Source organism: Onychomys torridus, chromosome 8, assembly GCF_903995425.1.
Source record: "Onychomys torridus chromosome 8, mOncTor1.1, whole genome shotgun sequence".
Taxonomy (NCBI): Eukaryota; Metazoa; Chordata; class Mammalia; order Rodentia; family Cricetidae; genus Onychomys; species Onychomys torridus.
This window is the reverse complement of record NC_050450.1, coordinates 51,103,680-51,126,663: the sequence shown is the minus strand read 5'-3', so window position 1 is coordinate 51,126,663 and position 22,984 is coordinate 51,103,680. Positions and strand designations below refer to the sequence as shown.

Here is a 22,984-nt window from a genome sequence, read left to right as displayed (position 1 = left end):
CTTAGGATCGGAGTTCTATGCCAATAAGTACCAACAACAACAAACAAGAATGTGATGTGGCCCTTGCTCACTGTGAGCGTTATAGTCAGTCTACTGCCAGGTGAGATGACTTGATTTCCCAATCAGAAAACTATTATACAGTTGGGTATTATGAACAGGACGACCAAATAATTTGTCCAAGTAGAGCCATCCTTAATTGTGAAAGAAGACACTGTCTTTACACCATGGCCACACAATAAGGAGGCAATGTTACAGCAAACAGGAAGGCAAAGATCACTTTGATAGGAGAAGTTCTTGATTCCTTGTGTCATATCTATGGGGACACACACACACACACACACACACACACACACACACACACACACACACACATCTGAAGAGGAGCCATCCCCAAACAGTAAAACTATCCCACACAGACTGAAAATAAAATACAGGCAGCCTCTACAGAACCTTGTGAATAAAGAGAAAGGACCTAGGCCAAAAGTATGGCAAAACATAAACTGTTAAAATGCTTTCTTGGGGCGGGGATTATGACTCAGTGGCAGGTGCACACAGGCCTAGCATGTGTGAGGTGCCATGTTCCATCCTCAGCCTTACCTAAATAAATAAATAAATAAATAAATAAATAAGCAAGACTTCTTATGACATATCCAAATGATGTCACATGATACAATTATTATAAATACATTTTCATATTTAAAATAGATAACCAGAGTGTTTTGCTGTAATATGTTACAGAAATGTATAATATAATCCCTTTTCCTTCAAGTATGTGCTATGTGTTCAAAGACACTATTCTGGAAGTTAGAGGTCAATATTGTGTTTACTAGGTTTACTAGGTCAAGTTGAAATTAGCTAGAGTCGTCTGAGAGGAGGGAACTTCAACTAAATTGCCTCCATAAGACAGGGCTGTAGGCAAGCCAGCAGGGCATTTTCTTAATTAGTGATTGATTCAAAAAGGCCTAACTCATTGTAAGTGGGGACACTCCTGGGCTGGTGGTCCTGGGTTCTATAAGGAAGCAGGCTGAGCAAGCCTTGAGGAGCAAGCCAGTAAGCAACCCTCCTCCATGGCCTCTGCATCAGCTCCTGCCTCCAGGTTCCTGCCCAGTTTGAGTTCCTGCCTTGGTTTCCCTCAATGGACTGTGATGCAGGATACGTAAGGTAAATAAACCCTTTCCTCTCAGGTGGTTTTTGTCGTGGTGTTTCTTTACACCAGTAGTAACCCTACCTAAGACAAATATTACTGGTGGCTGGCTCTTGGTGACACAATTACAGGAGACCCTATTTCTCTGTACACTGGCTGGGATTTTTAGGACCTTTCTCCATGGATTAGCTCCCAAGTTGAAGTAAGACAATAGTGAAATTTCAAAGAGCCAAAGATAATACTAAAATTAATGAGGGTGTCCCGTGCTGCAGAGAATGGTGCAAGTTTGTTGTCCACACAGGATCTTATGCTAGCTAGTTCAGACCCGGAGCCTAAGTGGAGGAGCTCGGCCTTCCCAAGTCAGAGAAAGTCTAGAAAAGCCTAAAGTGCCAGTTGGCGTAACTTCAAAGGCCTCTAAAGGTCTAACTTCTCACGCCAGTGCTTACGTGTCAGAGAGAATGCGGATGTTGTAGGTGCCACAGAAAACGTTCCTCTCCTCCATCTGCACCAGCTGGGTTTCTTGGTTCTGGTATGCATTCCACAAGTTGTAATCATTCTAAAGGAGAGATAGCTGGAGTCAAAGGTGGCACGCACTTCACCCAGAGTCCTAGATGCACCGCCCCCATCCCCAATCTCCCACGGACTCTTCCCTTCAAGGCTATAGCTGCTGTTTGGGGTGGATGAGGAGAGGCCCATAAGCAGGCACTAAAGTTACCTGTGAGAGAAAACACTAAGACGAAGGTACTAATCCATGTTTTCGCCTCTGGATTTTCTACAGTTCAGCTCTATGCACTTTCATGGCTGAATCCCAAATGCTGCCTGGAGCGCAACTTGACTGAAAATGAGCTCACATGAGCAAGCTCACATGAACATGCTCACATGGGCATGCTCACACAGACATACTCACATGGACAGGCACACACAGACATGCTCACATGGGCATGTTCACATAGAAATGTTTGCATGAACATGCTGGCACAGGCAGGCTCACACAGACATGCTGGCAAGGACATGCTCACCACAGATCAAATTACAGTTGCCTTTGACCAACCATCTCACAAAATCAGGGATGCTGTATTTCTAGTCCAGGTACCTAATAGCACAGAACACACCAGAACATCCACCGAAGGTGAAACTGTGCTGCACCTGGTACATTCGAGTCCAGTGCTCATAGACACCCGACCGTGTCCTTGCAGCTGACTCATAAAGCAGACCACTTGCCAATTCAGTACTCTCATCACCTTACAGGTGACATATCTGAGACTCGGGGAGGGAAAAGGAATTTGATCGGCCTCATTTCTCCTCCTTCCCTTCTTTCCATCCTTTCTTCCCGCTTCCCACCTTCCTTCCCTCCAGCCATTCACCACACCATTTCTGAATGGCTCCAACCTGCCAGGTGTGACAAATTCTGGTGTAGAAGGCTGAACTGAACTTCCACCTCCATCCCTCTCCCCAGCCCTCAGGGAAGGTGGGGAAGCAGACACACGCAGACACGCTCAGCTGGTAGGAAGCAAAGTGAGACTGTCGTGAGAGCAAAACTACCTGGTGTTTACACCAGACAGGAAGTCTTGTTCAGACCTAGTGCCCTCCTCCGTGTCCTGGACTCTTGCTCAGATGCCTTCGCCCCTCTGCTCATGCTTCTTGAGCTTTAACCATACAGAGATGCTCACCTAAAAGTCTTGCTCCAGAAGAATCTGCAAACCTGCCTGATCTCCAGGGGCCATGGAGCTTGGTTGACACAAAAGAGCCTTAGAAAAGGTGTGTGTGTGTGTGTGTGTGTGTGTGTGTGTGTGTGTGTGTGTGTGTGTGTGTGTGCATGCGTGCATGTGTGTGTGTGCCTGCGTTTGTGTGTGTGCACGTGCGTGTGTATGTGTATGTGTGTGTCTATGTCTGTGTTTAACATGTGCCTCTGTCACTCAGCTGGCTGGAAGTCCTTGAGCTTTCTGACCCTCAGTTTTCTTTATTGACAAAATGGATAAATGAACCAACTTGGAGATAAAAATTTGCAGGTAAATAAGACTCCCCAATGTCTTTTCTTAGCTTACGGAGTTTGTGAAAACACCTATCATCTTTAAAAAAGACAAGAGGTTCCATCTGTTTGTTTTTGTATTTGTTTCTGAGCCAGGTCAAGCTGGCTGGGAGCTTACTATGTAGCCTAGGCAATCCTCCTGCCTCAGCTGAGATTTCAGATATATGCCACCACATCTGGCAATACAAGAGATTTCACATAACTCTGATTTTTCCCTTCTCCTGGAAATTCAAATTGTCTGGGAGGTCAGATTCCACAGTCCTCAGTGGCATAATTAGCTGGAGCTGCGTAGCTAGTGGACCTTTTGGGAGGGCAGCCGCTTCTCAGTTCATTGGTCTCAATATCCTTTACAGGCCACCCACTCTCTCTGTTCTCTGCCTGGCGCTACACACACACATGAGGTAAATCTTCTCTAAATTGTCTTTCCCAGGTTCCCTATGGGCACCCAAGTCAAACCACCCCCCATTAAAGTATCCCTTTAGTACCAACTGAATAGATTCCAGAATAAATGGAACATAAACAGAGCGGATGGCCTAGAAGTCTCATGGTCTTGGGGGTAACTACAATGCCTAGATAGTAAATGCATAATGCTCCAATTTTCTTCCCTTTGTTCTATATTAATTAATGCCTAAGAACTGATGAGGAGAGCTATAGGTAACTGATCCTCCCCTCCATTAAACAACAGAACAAACCCAGTAGCGAGGCAAGGAATCTGGCATTCTAGACAAGCATTAGCTCTCTTTACATGCCCTTCTCAATCCAAAGCAGCAGACACAAGTAGCCTTGACATGTGTGGACTCCTAGGACAATGGGGAGTCTGAGGCATTGCTGACCCTGCTCCCAGCCTCTGAAACCTCCACTTAGATGACTTAAAGCCATTGATGTAGATGCCTTAGAGGACAGCCCAATGAATTCCACTCATCCAGCGGAGGATGATGTCAAGGCTTATGTAGAAGGAATGACTTGTATGTGGGCAGCAACACAGAACTTTCATCTCCTTCAGATAGTGGTACCTCCTAGGAGCCTCTCTCCTTGTTTGTGGATGTCAACCTTCTGTGGTCATCAGGAACACCACACTTTCAGCTACTTACCCCAGACATGAAACCCACCTTTGTTCTCAGCTTCCACTTCTGACTTTTTGCCCGTGAACGCTTCCCATCATTGACTATTTTAGGAACTGGGATAGAGACTTTGCTGGCATAATTAGGATCTATTCCCCGTGTGTAGGATCCCTGTGTGGTTTGAAAAGAAAAAGAAAAAGAAAAACATCTGTACTCACGTGTATATTTTCATACTATCCACAGTAGCTAAAATATAAAATTAAGTAAATCTCCATTAAAGAAGAATAAAGCAAAAACTCTGTGTGTGTGTGTGTGCATGTGTGCATGCCCACAATGGAATATGACAAATCATAAATATGAAGGAAATCCTGTCATCTACAACAATGTGCATGGAAGTAGAGGACATTATGTGGAGTGAAATAAGCCAGGTACATAGAGACAAATACATGATCTCACTTGTGTGGAACCTGACAAAGGTGATCTCAAAAAAGGTATAAAGAATAGTGATCACCAGAGACTGGGGTGGTTTCTGGGTGGGGAGGGGGCAGAGGTTGTGGTCAAAGGACACATGATTACAGTTAGCCAGGAGGAAGTTCAAGAGATCTGTTGTTCAGTAAGTTCATAATAGCTAATGAAGATATGTCACATTCTTGAAAACGCAAAGCTGAGTGCTCTCTCTCCAGGGTGAAGTGGTTCATTCATTAGTGACATTTAACCATTCCACAATGCACACATACTTCAAAACATCATATCCTACATGACAAATATATACAATGCTATTTATCATCTCAAGGAAAATATTTTGTGGTGCTGGGGGTTGAACCAACCACTCTACTACTGAGCTGCATCCACAGCCTTAAATATATATTTAAAATACACACACACACACACACACACACACACACACACACACAATGACTCCTCTTCATTTCTACTCTCCAGGAGAAAGGGGGGAAGCCAGTTCTTGATGAAATCTGAAGACGATTGAACCCTGAAGACCCAAGCCAGGCCAGTTTCACCAGGATTGAGTGTGGATGAATCAAGAAGGATGGTGAATACCAAATGCCTGGCGGGAGGCCCAGGGGAGAGAGGAGCCATTCCTGGCAGTGGTCCACTTACTGTGCCTGCCTCTCTCCCTTTGGCGCTGCCTGAACTCCGGAGTTCAGGGCTAGGTCTCAGGTCAGAAACAAAGGTGGAAATACTCAGGTGCTTACTGTTGGAGAGAACTTCTTGGTCACCCGAACCCCCTGCATTTGGGCCTTGTGGGTAAGTGGATAGCTCGGAGCTGATTCAGAAGCTCGTCAGCGGCTTTCTGGTTGTAGAAGCCGCTGTAACTCTTCTTGCAGAGGGAGAATTCTCTGCCTCTCAAGTTGGGTTCGGTTTGGGAATCTTGCGATTCTAGACATGGTGATTCAAGAGATCTATTGTATAATAATTTCACAGTATATAATGACAATAGATCATACCCTTGAAAAGGCAAGTATCATGTTCTCTCCACTCTGTGAGGTGATGCCCTATTGAGTTAAGGACATTCAACCATTTCGCAAAGTAAGGTTCCCAGAGCTCCACACATGCTAGACAAGCACACTGATCTTGGACTGGAGCCCCTGTGTTCCTGAAAGACTTCTGGTTAAAAAGGATTTTTTTGGTCCACTTGTTTATTTTGTGTGTATGTGTATATAGGGAATGGGCATGTCTACCCCAGCACATGTGTGATCGGAGGAAAACTCGGAGAAATTTGTTCTCTCCTTTCAACACGTGGATTTAGGAGATCAAAGTCATCTGGCTTGGTAGCAGGTACCTCCACCCACTGAACCATCCCACCACCTGAAAGGTTTCTGTATTTGTCCCTACTGAGCACAATGACAATGGAAAGACAGATGTTGACCCACAGGGAGGCCGGAGCACCAGGGGGTGGCTACACATGTGGATAGGAAGCCATTTGGGGGTCTACCAGGGAGACACAAATGTTCAACCTTACTATGGAAACAAAGCTTCTCCAGACACACCCCTTTCAGACCCAAAGTACCTGCAGGAGAGAAATCTGGTTCTGAATGAAGGAGTGCATGGACAGGTCCAGCTTGACCTGCTGGGTCAGAGCGGCCCAGTGCTGGCTCACAAAAGAACACCTGTTCAGACTGTTCTTATCCAGCATTCCTGAGAGAAAAAGAAAGAAGATGGACCCAGAAACCCCCAGAACTGGGCCCAGCTGGGAAATCTCTGCCAATCCCCTCAGCTACCCAACATACTTAGAATGTACTTGGAGAGGTGGAGGGGCAGGTAACGTATAAAGTCCCGATGTTTGCTGGACCCAGAAGACAGGACTTGGACATCATCCAGGCTCAGCAGCAGGTGGCACGGATCATCTCCCAGTCTGGATATACCCACTTTTCCAGAAAATTGTTTATTCATCTCAGAGATACACTGGAGCGAACTCTTCCCTTTTTCCTCTAGAGCAAAGCCAAAGAAGGGTAGATGGTTGAGTTGAGTCTGCAGTACTCTAGTCCCCAAACAAATCCACCACAAAGCTTGCCCCCAAATAAATCTTCATAAATAATAAAACCCCTGGGCCACTGAATCTTCTAATCAATGTCTTTCCCCACTAAAACGGAACCTCCTGATTCAAACATACAAGTATTTTTCAGCTCCAGATGTTTATAGTAGTAAAGACTGAAATGGCATCTTATCTGGAGTTTCCTATAAAATGCTCCAATGAGCGAGAGATCAGTCCATAAAGTGCCTGCCGCACAGACATAATGACCTGAGTTTTGATTCCAAGCACCAACTTAAAAGCCAGGCACAGTGATCCCCTGCTCCTGTAACCCCAGAGCTGGGGAGGGCAGAAACAGAAAGACTCCTGGGGCTCAGCTCCCAGTTCTGTGAGAGTGCCTGCCTCAAAAAATAAAATGGAAGCACTCAGGAGGCAGAGCCAGGCAGATCTCTGTGAGTTAGAGGCCAGCCTGGGCTACAGAGTGAGTTCCAGGAAAGGTGCAAAGCTACACAGAGAAACCCTGTCTTGAAAAACCAAATAAATAAATAAATAAATAAATAAATAAATAAATAAATAAATAAATAAATAAATAAATAGAAAACAATTAAGAAAAACCTCTGGCCTCCACATGCACCCACCCAGTATCTACACACACTACACACACACACACACACACACACACACACACACACACACACACACAATGCTCTGGTAAAGGAAAATTGAAACAATTTAAAAAGAGGGAAGAATGGTAAGTTAAAATTGCCAGGTCAGAGGTGTAGCTCAGTGGTAAAGCACTTACTAACAAGGATGAGGTCTGAGGTTCAGTGACCAGCTTCCCAAAATTACTAACACTGCTAAAACATTGATCAACGTTGGTCAGTATGACTAGCCGTCATATGACTAGCTATTATGCTGTCCTATGTACCTTCAAATTTGAAATTTTCAGTTAAAAGGTACTTTGTATTTCTCACGCTTATTTCATGGACTGCCATGAATCACACCATGTTTCAGACAATGATGGACAGCATGTATGACCTAGCCTAAGTATATAGTAGACTATGCCATCCAGGTTTATGAAAGTACACTTCAGAATCTTCCCACAATGGCAGTCAGCTGACAGTACATTCCCAGAACATATCCCTAGCTGGGTGTGGTGCTGCACACCCCTAACTCCACCACTTGAGAGGCTCAGAAAAGAACTACAAGTTCAAGCCCAGAGTTATCTACATAGCAGATTCCCAGGCCAACTTGAACTAATGACTCATGAGCTCGTGGGCCTCACTTCTTAAAGACCAACTTGGGAAGGTCCAGAACCACATTGCCCGCGACATTATTTTCCCTCACAAAACTGAATTCAATGCTTCAAAAACAGCTGCTGGTGAGCTGAACTCTTAGAGGGCCACCATGTACTGTACCAGAGCTCAGGAGACAGAGAGTACACTGGGGCCTAGAGTAGAGGGAAAATTCGAGAGAGGCTCTAGAAAGTTCCTTTCTGACCTCTGTTTTCAGGAGTGTCTTATGGAAGGGAAAGCATGAGCATCAGTGGTAATACTGGCCAGTTGTTATCCTTCTGCCCTTACCATCTGTGAGAATTAAATGAGAAAAGAAAAGTCCGAGAGCCCAACACATAATGCTTTTTGTTTGTTTAGTTGTTTGGTTGGTTTTTCGAGACAGGGTTTCTCTGTAGTTTTGGTGCCTGTCCCTAGATCTTGCTCTGTAGACCAGGCTGGCCTCGAACTCATAGAGATCCACCTGGCTCTCTCTGTCGAGTGCTGGGATTAAAGGCATGTGCCACCACTACCCAGCTCCAACACATAATGCTGAGTGAAGGTTAGTGTTCACAGCTGACGTCCCCAGCTCCTAAGGCCTTGCCAGTGCCTCCAACTCCATTGAGATTTCCCAACCTCATATACAGGAGCCCTTTGATGTCACATGAGGTCACATCCTGGAAAAGCCATCATAAGGAAAAATAATGTCATGCTGCCATGTGCCTATGATTGTAATAAGAGGGTGTACATCAAGGAGGATCATGGGTTCAAGACCAGCCAGGATACATAATAAGACTAACTCAGAAAGCCACAACAAAATGTTTTTACTAACTCATAACCATTAAAAAAATTTTTAAAAAATGGGGGGGGGCTGGAGAGATGGCTCAGAGGTTAAGAGCACCGACTGCTCTTCCAGAGGTCCTGAGTTCAATTCCCAGCAACCACATGTGGCTCAAAAAAAACCATCTGTAATGAGATCCAGAGCCCTCTTCTGTGTGTACATAATAAATAAATGAATCTTTTAAAAAAAAATCTTAAGTCAAACTATGTAAGGACAGATGTTCTCTGACACAGGATACCATCAAGTCACAAAAGACCCACAAAAAAAAAAAAAACCCAAAAAACCAAAAACTATAGGGTGAGCCGTCTAATTCATCTGGTGCTGTGTTGGATTTCTTGGTAGAGCCTGACTTACCAGTAGTTGCTTCTCTCCCTGTTTCAGTCCCACCTTTAGGTTTGGACAACGGGAATGACATGGGTTTGGGTCTAGCTGCCCAAGAGATGTATGAAGTGTCAGATGCGGGGTTGTAGTTCTTCTCAGGGAAAAACATGATATCATTGGAGTCTTGATGGAGGCCTGGTGAACAAAAACCAAGACAAGTTTGCTCCTGAAGTAGGTGTAGAGAGGGAATGAAGTAGGGAGAAAAGGCCTTGGTGGGTTTTTTTTTCCTCATTTGGTTTAAATACAGCCAGTTTTCTGAATCTCTCAAATTCAATCAACCTTTAATTGAAAATTTAAAAAATAAAACAAAAGTAAGAAACCTGTATCTGTAGCAGATATGCACAGAGTTTTGGTCACTAGTCCCTGAACAGTACAGCCTAGCATCTACCACGACATGTGGTCTGTAGTCCCTTTGAAAAAACAAACTAGAGGCAATTGAACATTCCCAGGAAGTTTGTGCAGAGCCTGTGCAAATATTAGATTGTTTTACATTAAAAAGAGCCTGAGCATCTATGGATATTGAGGTCCTGGAATTCACACACACACACACACACACACACACACACACACACACACACACACACACACACACACAAATATATATATAGAGAGAGGCATACATGCAGCACAAACAAGGGGCTTGTTGGTTTTACTCAAGGCGTCTGAGTTTCCATGTAAAAGTTTCGGGGGGGGGGGGGCTCTATGGGCAAGTCTCCGCTGCAGATATCGCTAGCATTCTGTACTTAAGGAGGAAGTAGGGGAGCTGTGGAAGGACCTGCAGGAAGGGTAGCTCTCTGAAGCTCTCGTTGATTTCCTTTCGACGTGTGACTGCCCTTGCAGCAGACTAGAAATGTTACCTTTTAAGAAATGTCTATTTTTATCATTTTTAACTGTGTGTCTGTCTGGAGATATGTAGACTAGAGAGCAGAGGGCTCTTGGAGTTCCGAGGAGAGTGTGGGGTCCCCTGGAGCTGGAGGTTGTGAACTGTCCAGTGAGGGACTTCTGCAAAGCAGGGCCTTCCCTTAAGTACTGGACCATCTCTCCAGGCCCAGAACCTCTAACTGTTTAAGAGCGATGCTCTCCTAGGCAGAGAAATCTGCCTTAATCTAGAACAGGGCTTATCCAACCCCAGTGCAAACAGCTGAGTCTACAGCATGGGATGGAGCCGGTGAAAGAGAACGGGTGACAGGCGTGCACATTGCACAGTGCAGTGAAAAGTGCTGGGGGCAGATGCTGGCTTTCTGCAGCTATGCTGCGTGGCCAAGCCCCAAGGCTCAGATTCCCCAGACTTTTGTTTCTTTAGTAGAAACTTAGGGAGCAGCACACTAACCTAACTTAGTTTTAATGCACTTGGATTCCCTCATTTTTTTTTTCTCTCAGCTGTATCATCCTTTATATCTTTGATACCAAAGATACAAAGAGAGGTGCTGGAGAGACGGCTCAGTTACTAAGAGCACTGGCTGCTCTTGCAAAGGAGGCAGGTTCAGTTCCTCACGTCCACATGGCAGTGCACAACATTTTGTAACTCCAGTTCCAGGGGATCTGACCCCCTCATTTGGTCTCCACAGTCATCAGACATTCACAGGGGACACATACATATCTGTAGGCAAAACAACAAACTAAAAATAGACACATTTTTCAAAATGAAGGAAGAAGGGAAAGAAAGAAAAAAGAAAGAAGGCAGGTAAGAAGGAAGGAAAGAGAAAGAAAGAAAGAAAGAAAAGAAAGGAGGGAGGGAGGGAGGGAGGGAGGGAGGAAGGAAGGAAGGAAGGAAGGAAGGAAGGAAGGAAGGAAGGAAGAGAAAAAAAGAAAAACCAGTTGGCATGTGTGAGGATCTAATTGCATCCTAGGTCATCAAGCTTTGAAATTTCTGTGAAAGTCATGAATGGTGGTGCATGCCTGTAAGTAATCCCAGCACTTGGGAGACTGAGGAGGAATGCTGTTGGAGTCTCTAGGGTTGCCAAGGAAAGCAGACCCTGTCTCTAAAGTGGGGGAGGGTTTTCCATTAGCCTACGGAGGGACCACAAGTCAAATATCCTTTGGGGACTCGAATTACCCACCTTCCAGAGCTCAAACTCCAAAATCCCTCTGCGAGCACACCCCTCCTGCTCTCCCCCCACCCCTGGCTAAACCTCTTCTCCGCTCCCTAACCTCCTGCAGCCTTTCCACTCAGGGTCCCTCCTAGTTGAAAGTCGCGGCCCTCTCTTCTGGTTTCTTTTGCTTCCAAGCCTTTCCTGTCAATACTCAGGACCAAGAAGGTTCTCCGCAAGGTCCAGCAATGTCTGTATCAGCCAGAAACAGACACCTGCACCCCTCAGGCCCACCAGACATCACCTCAGACCAGCTGCCGGGCCAGGCTCTGACAGAGGCCCACAGTTTATTTTATCAAGCCCTGTTGGAGACTCAGATGCAAACCACTGCTTATGAAATTGCCCTGGGCAATTTCGGACTATTAGCCACATGTTGGCCTCTAAAGCATCTTATTGAAATTTGGTTTCATGCTTAAGCAAGAAACATGGTAAGATGAAACTTCTTTAAGCTGTAAATTGTGTTATTTGGCTTGGCTTCTGCCTGTAGCAGCTGAGAAGCAAAATAGTTTCCCCAGCACATCCCTCCTACACCCAGTCAAAGCCTAGTAGTACAAGGAAGAAATGACAACAGCTTGCAGTGGTCAGAGCCTGGGACCAGCCATTCCTGGGCCCGAGGCAGACAGAAAGCTGTGTTCAGCGCCCAGGGTTGACAGGATTGTCCTTCCTCCTGTGTTGGCCAGCAAATAGTTTTCTAGAATGAAGTCCCACTCTGCAGTCCCTCCTTTGGTAAACGATTGGGTGTCGTCATCGGGACAAGGTTCACAGAACCACAACCTGCACTGTGGGTAGTCACTGTCGGCCCAACTGGGGCCCTGTGCTCTCACCTGAGATACTGTTCCACTCCTTCATGAACAGGACTCGGATCACATCGGCAGCAGTGAGCAGTAACTTGGAGTCACACATCTGCAGCAGCAGGAGCGTGTAGTTTGCCTTAGTCCGATGTGTGCTGTTACCGAACCAGTACAGGATTTCCTTCATCTTCTGCTCCGCCGTTTTGTCCAACATTTGGTTCAAGGAAGACTTCACAACGTCCTCCTTCCCTTCCTTCCTGCTGAATTTGATCCGGGACCTGTTATAGATGAAATCCTTCCCCTGGGTGGTCTGTAGGATATTCTGGAAGTAGTGTAACAAATATAGGCTGTTTAACTGCCCCAGGATGCTCACTAAAAACCTCCTCTGGGATATGTCACTGACCCTCCTGAACCACTCTTTGGTAGCAAAGATCTTCCACGCTAAGACACAGGTTTCACACTTCTGGCACACAGGAACCCAATCGGGTCCCTTTTCACAACGAAAATAGGGAGCCTGCTTAAGTCTTGGTTCCATGTTTTCCATGACTCTCAGATGGCCAGTTCATTTTAACCTTGTCCGTTAGCAACACCACCAAACACCAGAGGGACAGGGTAAGCAGAAAAATTGCCTTTTTGGAGGCTCTTAGTGATAAGCATCTGGAGAAAACAGAAGCCACTTCGATGGATGGAAAACTGGTCTGACCCAGAAACTGCCTGTCTGGCTTTTTGTACTGACCTCCTTGGAAACATAGTTTACCGTAAATCTTCTAAGCCTGGCACTGCAAAAGTAGAGACAGTTGCTGTATATTCTGGAAGAGCTGGTCATCTAATTTCTATAGCAGGTATGCTGTTAACCAAATGTAAAATGTACACAACCCCCTTTAAAAATAAAAACGTCTGGAGCTTTCAGTTGTTGTTATTTAGGACTTTTAAATATTCATGAATATAAACTTAGGTATGATCTTCTTACATTTATAGCCATTAGACGGGCTGTTCCAGTGTCCTACAAGTTTAACCTCAATGTTAAGTTATTTAATCACTTCTCAGTGCTAGACAGAAATCTGCAGGGAACCACTGTCTAGTACAGAAGTTTCAGTTGTCCCAAGGATATGTCGGGAGTTGACTTCTAGCCTCAGTCACCACCCATGCAGTGGGGAGATAGTGTGGCTTGGTAGTGAAGACTGTGAGATCTAGGGTATGGCTGCTCCTTGGTGTGGACACCAGTAGATTGTTTAATCTTCCTCAGTTTCCTTGTCTGAAAGTGGAGACCGTGATGGTTTCTACTTTACATAGGAGATGTGAGAATTAAGTGAGATACTGTACACACAGCACTTAAGAGACTGCACAGCACTTACATCGCCCTCACTACGTGCCAACTGTCATCCTGCTGTCATTGTGATCATTGAAGGAGTCTCCATTTATCCATGGGAGATACATTCTGAGACTTAGATGGGTCACAAAAGCCAAAAGAGAACATTAAACCCTAAACAATGTGTTTTCCTACACATATACCAGTGTTAAGTTTAATTAATAAGTCAAGTTGAGTAAGAAAAGTGCAATAAGTGTGTGTGTGTGTGAGTGTGTGTGTGTGTGTGTGTGTGTGTGTGAGTGTGAGTGTGTGAGTGTGTGTGTGTGTGTGTCTGCACGCACGCACATGCAGCTTTTAAAAGAAAAACAGCATGAAATGTATGTCTTACCTGCTATCTGGGATATTTTCCCTACACCCCCAGAAGTAATGACTTGGATTATTAGGGCCAAACACATGTCCATATGGCTCCTCAAGAAGACTTCTGCTCACCCTCACATCCTGGAAGGAAATAAAGTTCTCCCTGAGCTTTGTAAAATATTCAACATCAGGCATAACCAAATTCTGAGAGTTAATGGGTGTGAATGAAGAGTACATAAGTATCCACTGTTCTAGTCTCTCAGCTTTTCATAGATTGGAAATTTTTCCAGATTACTAATAAAGATGGAGAGTGGAGATCACTGGAAAAGGCTTAGCAGTACTCACTGAGGTGTGCTGAGATAATTCTCCTCCTTCATACAAGGTTCATGTCTCAGTTATGCAGTCTTGCACAAGCTACCCAGCTCCTCTGAGCAGGTCTCAGTTTCTCCACTTAGAACTGAAGGGAGGAAAGCAGTTGTGTTGTAGCCAACAAGTAGATTTAGATAAACTCCATGGACTCAGGTGATGTTATTATTTTCCTTACTACTCAGCTATATAATATGAGATGGATTTCCAGTGCCCTTCCAAAGGCTAGAACAGTTGGAAGAAGGCAGTGGGAATGATCTCCTGTAGTTGCTGGCACCAGTGGTCACATATTGGGGCCAGGGTTGGGGACAAATGAGGTTAGTTCTAAAAGCTCACCCTCTTCTATATAGAGAGAACTGGAGAGCAGGCAGGGGGGTACTGAGATCTAACTCACCACAGAGGAGGCCAATAGGAAGAGGGAGGCCCAAAGCACACTGTCCAACTATACAAGAGCAGGTGGATTACCCTCACAAATGCCACAGCTAAAAATACCTTGTTTTTCAAGGTTTGACTAAATTAGAATTCTAATCTGTGAGACTGACCTACATCCAGAAGCAGTCAGACTCACTCTAGTTTAGACACAAGTGTGCATTGCTTAATTCCATCATGATTTCTTGTGGAATGGCCCGGGGCCAAATTACTTAACCTCTCGGATCTTGGAGACATTTCATCTTCCATCTGTGGAACAGAGAAAGCAGTATCTATGTCTTAGGCATACCAGGATTATGTGAGAGAAGAAATGAGAAACAGTATTCAAAAACAGCACTTGTGGTGGTCTGAAAGAAAATGGCCCCCAAAGGGAGTGGCACTATTAGGAGGTGTGGCCTTGTTGGAGTAGGTGTGGAAGAAGTGTGTCACTGTGGAGGTGGGCTTTGAGGTCTCACATATGCTCAAGCCACACTCAGTGACACAGTTTACTTCCTGTTGCCTGCGGATCAAAGATGTAGAACTCTCAGCTTCTTCTCCAGCACCCTGTCTGCCTGCACACTGCCATGTCCCACCATGGTGATAATGGACTAAACCCCTGAAATTGTAAGCGAGCCACCCTAATTAAATGTGTTTATTTATAAGAGTTGACATGGTCATGGTGTCTCTTCACAGCAATAGAAACCCAAACTAAGACAGAAATTGGTATCAGGAGTAGGGTCTTGCTGAGACAGGCCTGACCATGTCTTTGTTGGGAGGAATTTGGACTTTCTTTGGGTTAGGAAAGAAGTTGAACACTTTAAGCACCGCTTAATGAGCCATCCTAGCAGGCGCATGGAAGACAGCGGTGCCGAGTGTGACTTGCACCGTGTGTGCCTGGCTCAAGAGGTTTCGGAGGAGAAGAATGTTAGTATGTGGCCTAGAGACCGGTCTTGTGATATTTTGGTGAAGAATATGGTTGCTTCTTGCCCTTGTTGGAAGAGTCTGCCTGAGGCTAAAGGGAAGGGATGTAAATTAATTCCTATGACAGAGGAAGTCTCAAAACAGCCTAGTACATACTCTGTTGTGTAATTACTACTGGTCACTCTTATACAGATTTATGATGAAAAGGTGTAAGAAAATGTAAATTTTGAGGAGAAAAGGGGCACCAGGAAGTGGAATGGAGCTAAGTCCTGTGTTCCAGGAGATGAACAGATTAAGAAATGAAATAAAGGGAGTGGTGAGCCCTGGGCAAGATCCCACCCAGTTGATTTTCAACTTGTAAAAAGGAACTAAAGAAAAGCTTAGAGCCGGGTGTGGTACTGCACGCCTTTAATCCCCAGCACTCAGAAAGCAAAGGCTGGCAGTTCTCTAAGTTGGAGGCCAGCCTGGTCTACAGAGCAAGTTCCAGAACAGCCGAGCTCAGGCAGTGAAGATAACCATGGAAAACAGAAAGCTGGTGAAGATGTAATTGAGCAAAGGGGCCATGTTCCAGCCCCAGCAAGCAGCAGCATTGGCAGCATTGGCCAGGTTTTGGCTTTAGAGTCAAGGAGAGAAGAAAAGGGTTATGGAATTTGCCTCCATGACTAAAGAAAGCCGCTGAGGCCAGACATGTGTCAGGGGTGCCCCTGAATGGAGGCCTAGGGATGCCATTGTGTGAAGCTGGGAAGTTGAAGCCTGGATTGCTTTGTAGACCCCTACCTACTTGAAAAGACTAAAGTGAGATACTGTTGCTAAAGGCCGCTAAGGTCTATAAAGGATTAAAGTTTGGCTGTAACCACTTGGTGAAAGTTTTGCGGGTGTGGGGGGGATATTTTTGAGAAAGGGTCTCACTATGTAGCTCTGGCTGGTCTGGGATTTGCTATGTAGACAAGGCTGGGCTTGAACTGAAAGAGAACTACCTGACTCTGGATTCAAGTGTTAAGGATGGGCTCTCTGAAACATCATTCAACTTCTTCAATCCTGTGACCAAATATGGGAGAGAAATGGCTTGGTGGAGGAAGGATTTTGGGGTTCTTGGGTCCAGGGGCTTTAGTACATGATCAGCTGGCTCCATTGTTTCTGGGCCACAGTGAAGAAGAACATCATGGTTCAAGACTATGAAGAAGAAAATTGTTTTCCTCTTGGCTGCTGGTTGTCAGAGGGAGAGAGGAAGGGACCATGGACTGTGTGGCGATGTAAATGAGAATGACCCCATAGGTTTGTATGTTTGAATACTTGGTCCCCAGTTGGTGGAACTGTTTAGGAAGGATTAAAAGGTGTGGCCTTGTTAGAGGAGGTGTGTCACTAAAGGTGGGCCTTGAGGCTTCAAAAGACTCATGCCATTCTCAGTGTGCCTCTCTGTCTCTCTGGCTCCTGCTTGTGGATGGAGATGTGAGCTTTCAGCTGACGCTCCAGTGGCCTGACACTGTACCTTTGCTCTTCACCATAATCTCTAACCCTCTGGAAACATAAGCCAAATTAAACTCTGTCTATTATAGGTTGTTGTGGTCATGGCATCTTATCAAAGCAATAGAAAACTAAGACAGACAGGTATACCTTTCAAGGGGATGTCCCATGATTCTTTCTCTAGCTAGACCCCCCCTCCTCCTAAAGCTGTCATGGCCTCCCAAGGTAACAGCATTAGCTCATCTGCATATGAGCCTGTAAGGACAGTTTACATTAAAAACGTGAGACAAAAAAAAGATGCATTTGTGCCTATATATACATGGCCTTTTTTAGATAGCTATTAACATCACTATTTAAATTATTGATTTGGGGGAAAGGATTTTAACATTGCATGACCAAGCATTGCTGTACTGATCCTCAGTATTTTATAAATGATCTGCTTTCACTTGTCTTTTCTGGTATCTGGTCTTCCTGGAAGACAATGGGACTTTCTGAATACAATTTCCAAGCAAACCAAAACTAGAGACAAAACATAAGTATGTTCATGCAGCCTAAGTGGCTGGCTCCCTGTGAGCTGTACAGACTGTGCTGTGCATATGAATTTTAGGGTCACATGGCACAGCGGCCCTCCCTGCAAGGGTCACCTGCCCCGACACCCAATATGCGAGTGGTGTAGATGGGAGTGGGGAGGCGTTGGGTATTGGTACTAAAACAGAAGGGGTCTACCTCAAGCCGGAACTGGCACACCTCCTTTCTCCAGTCTCCAGGCTAATGTAGTGGAGGCTCTGAGGCCATCCACTACAGATGGGAAATGACCGGGGACATGAGTGACCAACACGTTACAGAACCCAGCCACTGAAGACGCCAAGAAAAGATGTTAAATTAGAGGCAGGGAATCCAGATGCAGCCATATTATTCCGTTGTCATCTTAAAGAATGGATTCCCTTTTCTCTCTTCTCATAGGAATGGTTCTTCACTTCTGTTTAAATTGGTATCTTGTGATCAAACGACACAGCTTGTTTTCTTCTCGGTTAGTCTCATACTGTTCACTAGAAAGGCCACACTTTGAATCAGTTTGATTTGCAGACATTCATTATCAAAATATGCTGAAGCAAGTTGAAAAGTGTTGTGGCTTGATTGTGACCCTAGAGAGCACGTGTTGGAAGCAATGACGTGGGTGGTGGGGCCCGATGTTTGGGTCATGAGGACCCTGTTGTCATGGATACATTAGTGCTAACTTTCAAAGAGTTAAGGCTGCAAGGTTGGTCTCCTTGTCTTTTCCCTTCCACGCAGAGATGATGCAGATGTAAAGCCCCTGACTTTGAACCTGTAGAAATGTGAATGATACACTTACTTTCTCTACTGTTTGCTTGGTCTTCCGTGTTCTGATATTAGCAACACAGAACTGACTGAGACAACAACATCAGAACATTTATGTTTCATCATTGGTCACCAAGCATGGGAGATTTACCCAGAATTCCCAAGAATCCTGGAAGATAGCACCAAATGGACTTTGCTTTCAAAGGGCTAAGGATAAATTAGGGCTGGCGATGGCTCAGTAAGTTAAAACACTTGCTGACAACCCAAATTCTGTCCTGGAGTCAATGTGGTGGAAGGAGAGAACCAACCCCCTCAGGCTGTCCTCTTACTTCTATATACATGCAACATACCCCATCATGTGTACACACACACACACCACACACACACACACACACACACACACACACACACACACACACCACATACACACACACACCACACAACACACACCACATACACACACCACACACACACCACACACACACACACACACACACACACACACACCACACACACACACACATACACACACACCACATACACACACACACCACACAACACACACCACATACACACACCACACACACACACACACACACATACACACACACCACATACACACACACACCACACAACACACACCACATACACACACCACACACACACACACACACACACACACATACACACACACACACACACACAGAGGAATGTTTTTAATAATAAATCAGGCGGTGCCTAAAAATTACATCTAAGTACATCAAAGTGAGCGCCTTCTGAGGTCCAGTTTGCTTTTTGCTTTGCTTTTTAGGTAAGTCCACGCAATGGGGGTTTGGGGTGGGGACAACAGAGAACGGTAGAATACAAACAGTTGGCATACATTTCCACAAGCTTGGAGAGAAGTCCACAGCTTGTGAAAAATACCAAAAAAAAAAAAATAGTCTTTTGCTCACTCTCTCTTTTCTCCTTAGTTTTTATTTGTGTATTATAGCTAATTTTTAGGTTTCAAAGAAAATGAAAAGTGGTATGTCCATCACTTGAGGCAAATGACAGAAAGCAAGCAAATGTAAGTCTCTTTAGTTTTGCTTTGATCTATTATATGAAAAGGAATCTTCAACCTGAAAACTAATGGGCAAAAGCTGTAAGAAAAACCAAAGTGCAAGCCAGGTAAAGAGACAGCTAAAGGGCTCTTTGTGGATAAGCTTGGATATTTTGGCCTAATTGAATTACATTTCAGGATACTGAATCTTTGAGAAACTGGAGAGAAGGGTAGAGATGAGGACAGTTTTGATTTTTTTTTCTTAAGAACAATCAGGTTTTGTGGTGCACAGCTTAATCCCTGGCTTTTTGGTAACACTGAGCTGAAAAAGTTATAAGTTCAAGTTATCCGGGGCTAAGAACAAGACTCTGTCTCAAAAAGAAAAAAGAGAGAAAGGAATAGCTGGCTCACACGTTATCTTCTGAACTCCAAATGTGTACCATGGTTCTCTCCGCTGCCCCCCATACATATACAGAGAGAGAGAGAGAGAGAGAGAGAGAGAGAGAGAGAGAGAGAGAGAGAGTTGTGGTGGTATTGTGTTCCCCAAAATATTGTGCACACTAATAAACTTATCTGGGGTCAGAGAACAGGATGGCCACAATATTAAACATAAGGCAGTGATAGTAGCACAGGCCTGTAATCCTAGCACTCAGGAGGCAGAGCCAGGAGGATCTCTGTGAGTTCAAAGTCACATTAGAAACAGCCAGGCATGGTGACTCACGCCTTTAATCCCAGGGAGTGATGGCAGAAAACAGAAAGGTATATAAGGCGTGAGGACCAGAAACTAGCAGCTTTTGGCTGGTTAAGCTTTTAGGCTTTGAGAAGTAGTTCAGCTGGGACCCATTCAGATGAGGACTCAGAGGTTTCCAGTCTGAGGAAACAGAATCAACTCAGGAACTGGCAAGGTGAGGTATCTGTGGCTTGTTCTGTTTCTCTGATCTTCCAGCATTCACCCCAGTAACTGGCCCTGAGTTTGATTTTATTAATAAGAACTTTTAAGATTCCTGCTACAGAGAGTCAATAAATAAATTAAATTTTTTAATAAAGGGCTGGAGATGTTCAGTTGGTAGAGAGCTGTGCATAGACTGCATAGAACCTCAGGTTCATTCCTTAACACCAAGTAAACCAGACACGGTGGAACACACCTGAAATCTCAGCGTTTATGAGTCCTCTGTCTCAAAAAAAAATTTTTTTCCTGAAAACAAGAGACTCACAAATGAGGCATTAATCTAAAGCAGAATCCTAAAATGGTTTATCAGATAGTCTGTGGTAATTAAAATGGCAGCTACCAGCAATAATAATAAGAAGAAGAAGAAGGCTTATTTCAAAACATTTGGAGAACAGGATTTGTTCCTACAACAAATAAATAAATATTTGAGGTGATAGACATGTTAATTGCTCTTATTTGGTTATTATACATTACATACATGTATTGATAACCACAGTGAATTCCATAAATGTACATAGTTATTGTGCATGAATTAAAAATAAAAATAAAAAACAAAGAAATTTAATTTTTTTAAAAAATGGAGCAGGCCAAGATGATATGATTTTTCTCTTTTGAAGAGTATTCTTTAACAGCTAGATCCAAGAAATTCAGACTGATTTTTGCTACTGAAAAGGTCCTTCACTGAGCTGAGCATCACACTGGTAACTCATGCTTATAACTCCAGCACTTGGGAAGCTAAGAAGAGAAAGAACTGTGTGTCTGAGACCAGCTGAGGATACATAGTGCATCCCAGGCCAGCTTAGGCTACATAGTGAGGCCCTATCTCAAATAGAAAGAAAAGAGAAAGTGTTTCATTGCGTTTGGTGGGAAAGGGAGGCAAGCAGTGAATCATGCCACTGCCTAGATCTACCACTGAGGACCTCGTGTGTCACTAAACCCAGAAGTTAAGAAAGTCACCAACATTCTGGCTTTGGCCCCATCATAATCAGTGTATCTACCCACAAGGTTCAGACTCAAGAGAAGACCATGGATACTGCAAGCAATCTATTTCTGCTAGAAGGAGAGGTAATGTGCTGGATGACAGGTCAGGAAAGTATCTCAGCACAGCAGATATGAGCACATGAAGTGAAAATATTGAACTACCGCACTGTCCACGGCCTTAGAGCCAAAGGTGCAGAGTCTAATTCTAAAGCAACACAGGATCACAAGACTGGTTGAACAGGAAGAGATTTTTGCCTTGACACGGGTCATGGGAAAAGACATGGAAGTAATATTTCTGGTAAATCCCACCAGGGACATCAGGTGAGATCTATATTTTAACATGGTGTGCCTAAAGGCTTGATGGATGATTGTCATCTGTCTAAAGGAGAACGGAGTAGTCAACAGAGTGTCGGGGAGAAATAGGAACCATGGCAGAAAGTATCAGCTTAGCACAAACACGGGAAGAGCTCCTAGTAGAGGTGAGCACTGTCCCCAGACTCTTGAAGAACTATCTCTTTGCACAAGAAAATAGACAAGTCGATGAAGTCTGTATAACTTTGGAAGAGAGGACAGAGACTCCTCCCTAAAGGGCCTCACTAAAACATTTATTCTAAACCTTGCTGTTCAAAACCATAACATGCTGCTATTGTGCGAGGGGTGAGTGCTTGGATGGTGTAAGGCTTGATGACCAAGCTGAGCCTGGAACATGCAGAAAGATGAGCAAACCCTGAGAGGGAAGCCACAGGGATGTTTGTTGGCTAGGCCGTTTAGCATGTGGTTTACCCCTTACACGTAACATTCATGATGGTCTCAGTCAGGGTTTACTATTGCTGTGAAGAGACACCATGACCACGGCAACTCTTATAAGGGACACATTTAATTGAGGGGGCTCCCTTACAGTCTCAGAGGTTCAGTCCGTTATGATATAGAAGGGGAGCACGGCAGCGTGCAGGCAGCTGTGGTGATGGAGCTGAGAGTGCTCCATCTTGCAGGCAACAGGTCAGACTGACTGTCACACTGAGGCAAGCTTGAGAAAAGGAGAGCTCAAAGCCCACCCCACCCCACTCCCACACACAGTGGGTAAAGGAACACTGTTGAGACAGGATCACAAGACTGGTTGAACAGGAAGAGATTTGGCCTTGACACGGGTCATGGGAAATGACACGGAAGTAATAATTCTGGTAAATCCCACCAGGGACATCAGGTGAGGTCCATAGAGATCTATTTTAACATGGTGTGCCTAAAGACTTGATGGATGATTGTCATCTGTCTAAAGGAGAACGGAGTAGTCAAGGCCACACATCCTTTTTTTTTTTTTTTTTAAAGTGGCACAAGCCTGTAATCCAAATGCTTGGGAGATAGAAGGAAATCATAAATTTGAGGCCAGTCTGGACTACATGGACCTCTGTTTTAATAACATCTTTGTTGGGCAGTAAAGGCTTGCTCTGAGTTCAATCCCTGGAACCCACATGGTAGAAGAACACAGAACCCACTCCCACAAGCTGTCCTCTGACCCCCACATGTGCATTATCTTTTGGATTTTGTGAGTGAGAAGGGGTCTTAGTCAAGTTCTTTTTTGTTTTTGTTTTTTTGAGACAGGTTTTCTCTGTGTAGTTTTGGTACTTGTCCTGGATCTCGCTCTGTAGCCCAGGCTGGCCTTAAACACACACAGAGATCTGCCTGGCTTGGTTCTGCCTCCCAAGTGATTGAAGTGATTAAAGGCGTGTGCCACCACCGCCTGGCCAAGGCCACACATCCTAATAGTGCCACT

General features: G+C 44.6%; 1 protein-coding gene across 1 annotated transcript in view; it reads right to left on the bottom strand.

Moving 5' to 3' along the window:
- Positions 1-12,830, bottom strand: part of Cdrt1 (CMT1A duplicated region transcript 1) — a 30,892-nt gene extending 18,062 nt beyond the window's left edge. Inside the window, 6 exon segments of the mRNA XM_036196463.1 lie at positions 1,591-1,700; positions 4,283-4,405; positions 6,264-6,391; positions 6,484-6,684; positions 9,192-9,353; positions 12,133-12,830. Of these exon segments, the coding sequence (XP_036052356.1) occupies positions 1,591-1,700; positions 4,283-4,405; positions 6,264-6,391; positions 6,484-6,684; positions 9,192-9,353; positions 12,133-12,643 (1,235 nt within the window). The 5' untranslated portion in view covers positions 12,644-12,830.
- Positions 12,831-22,984: the final 10,154 nt, after the last annotated feature.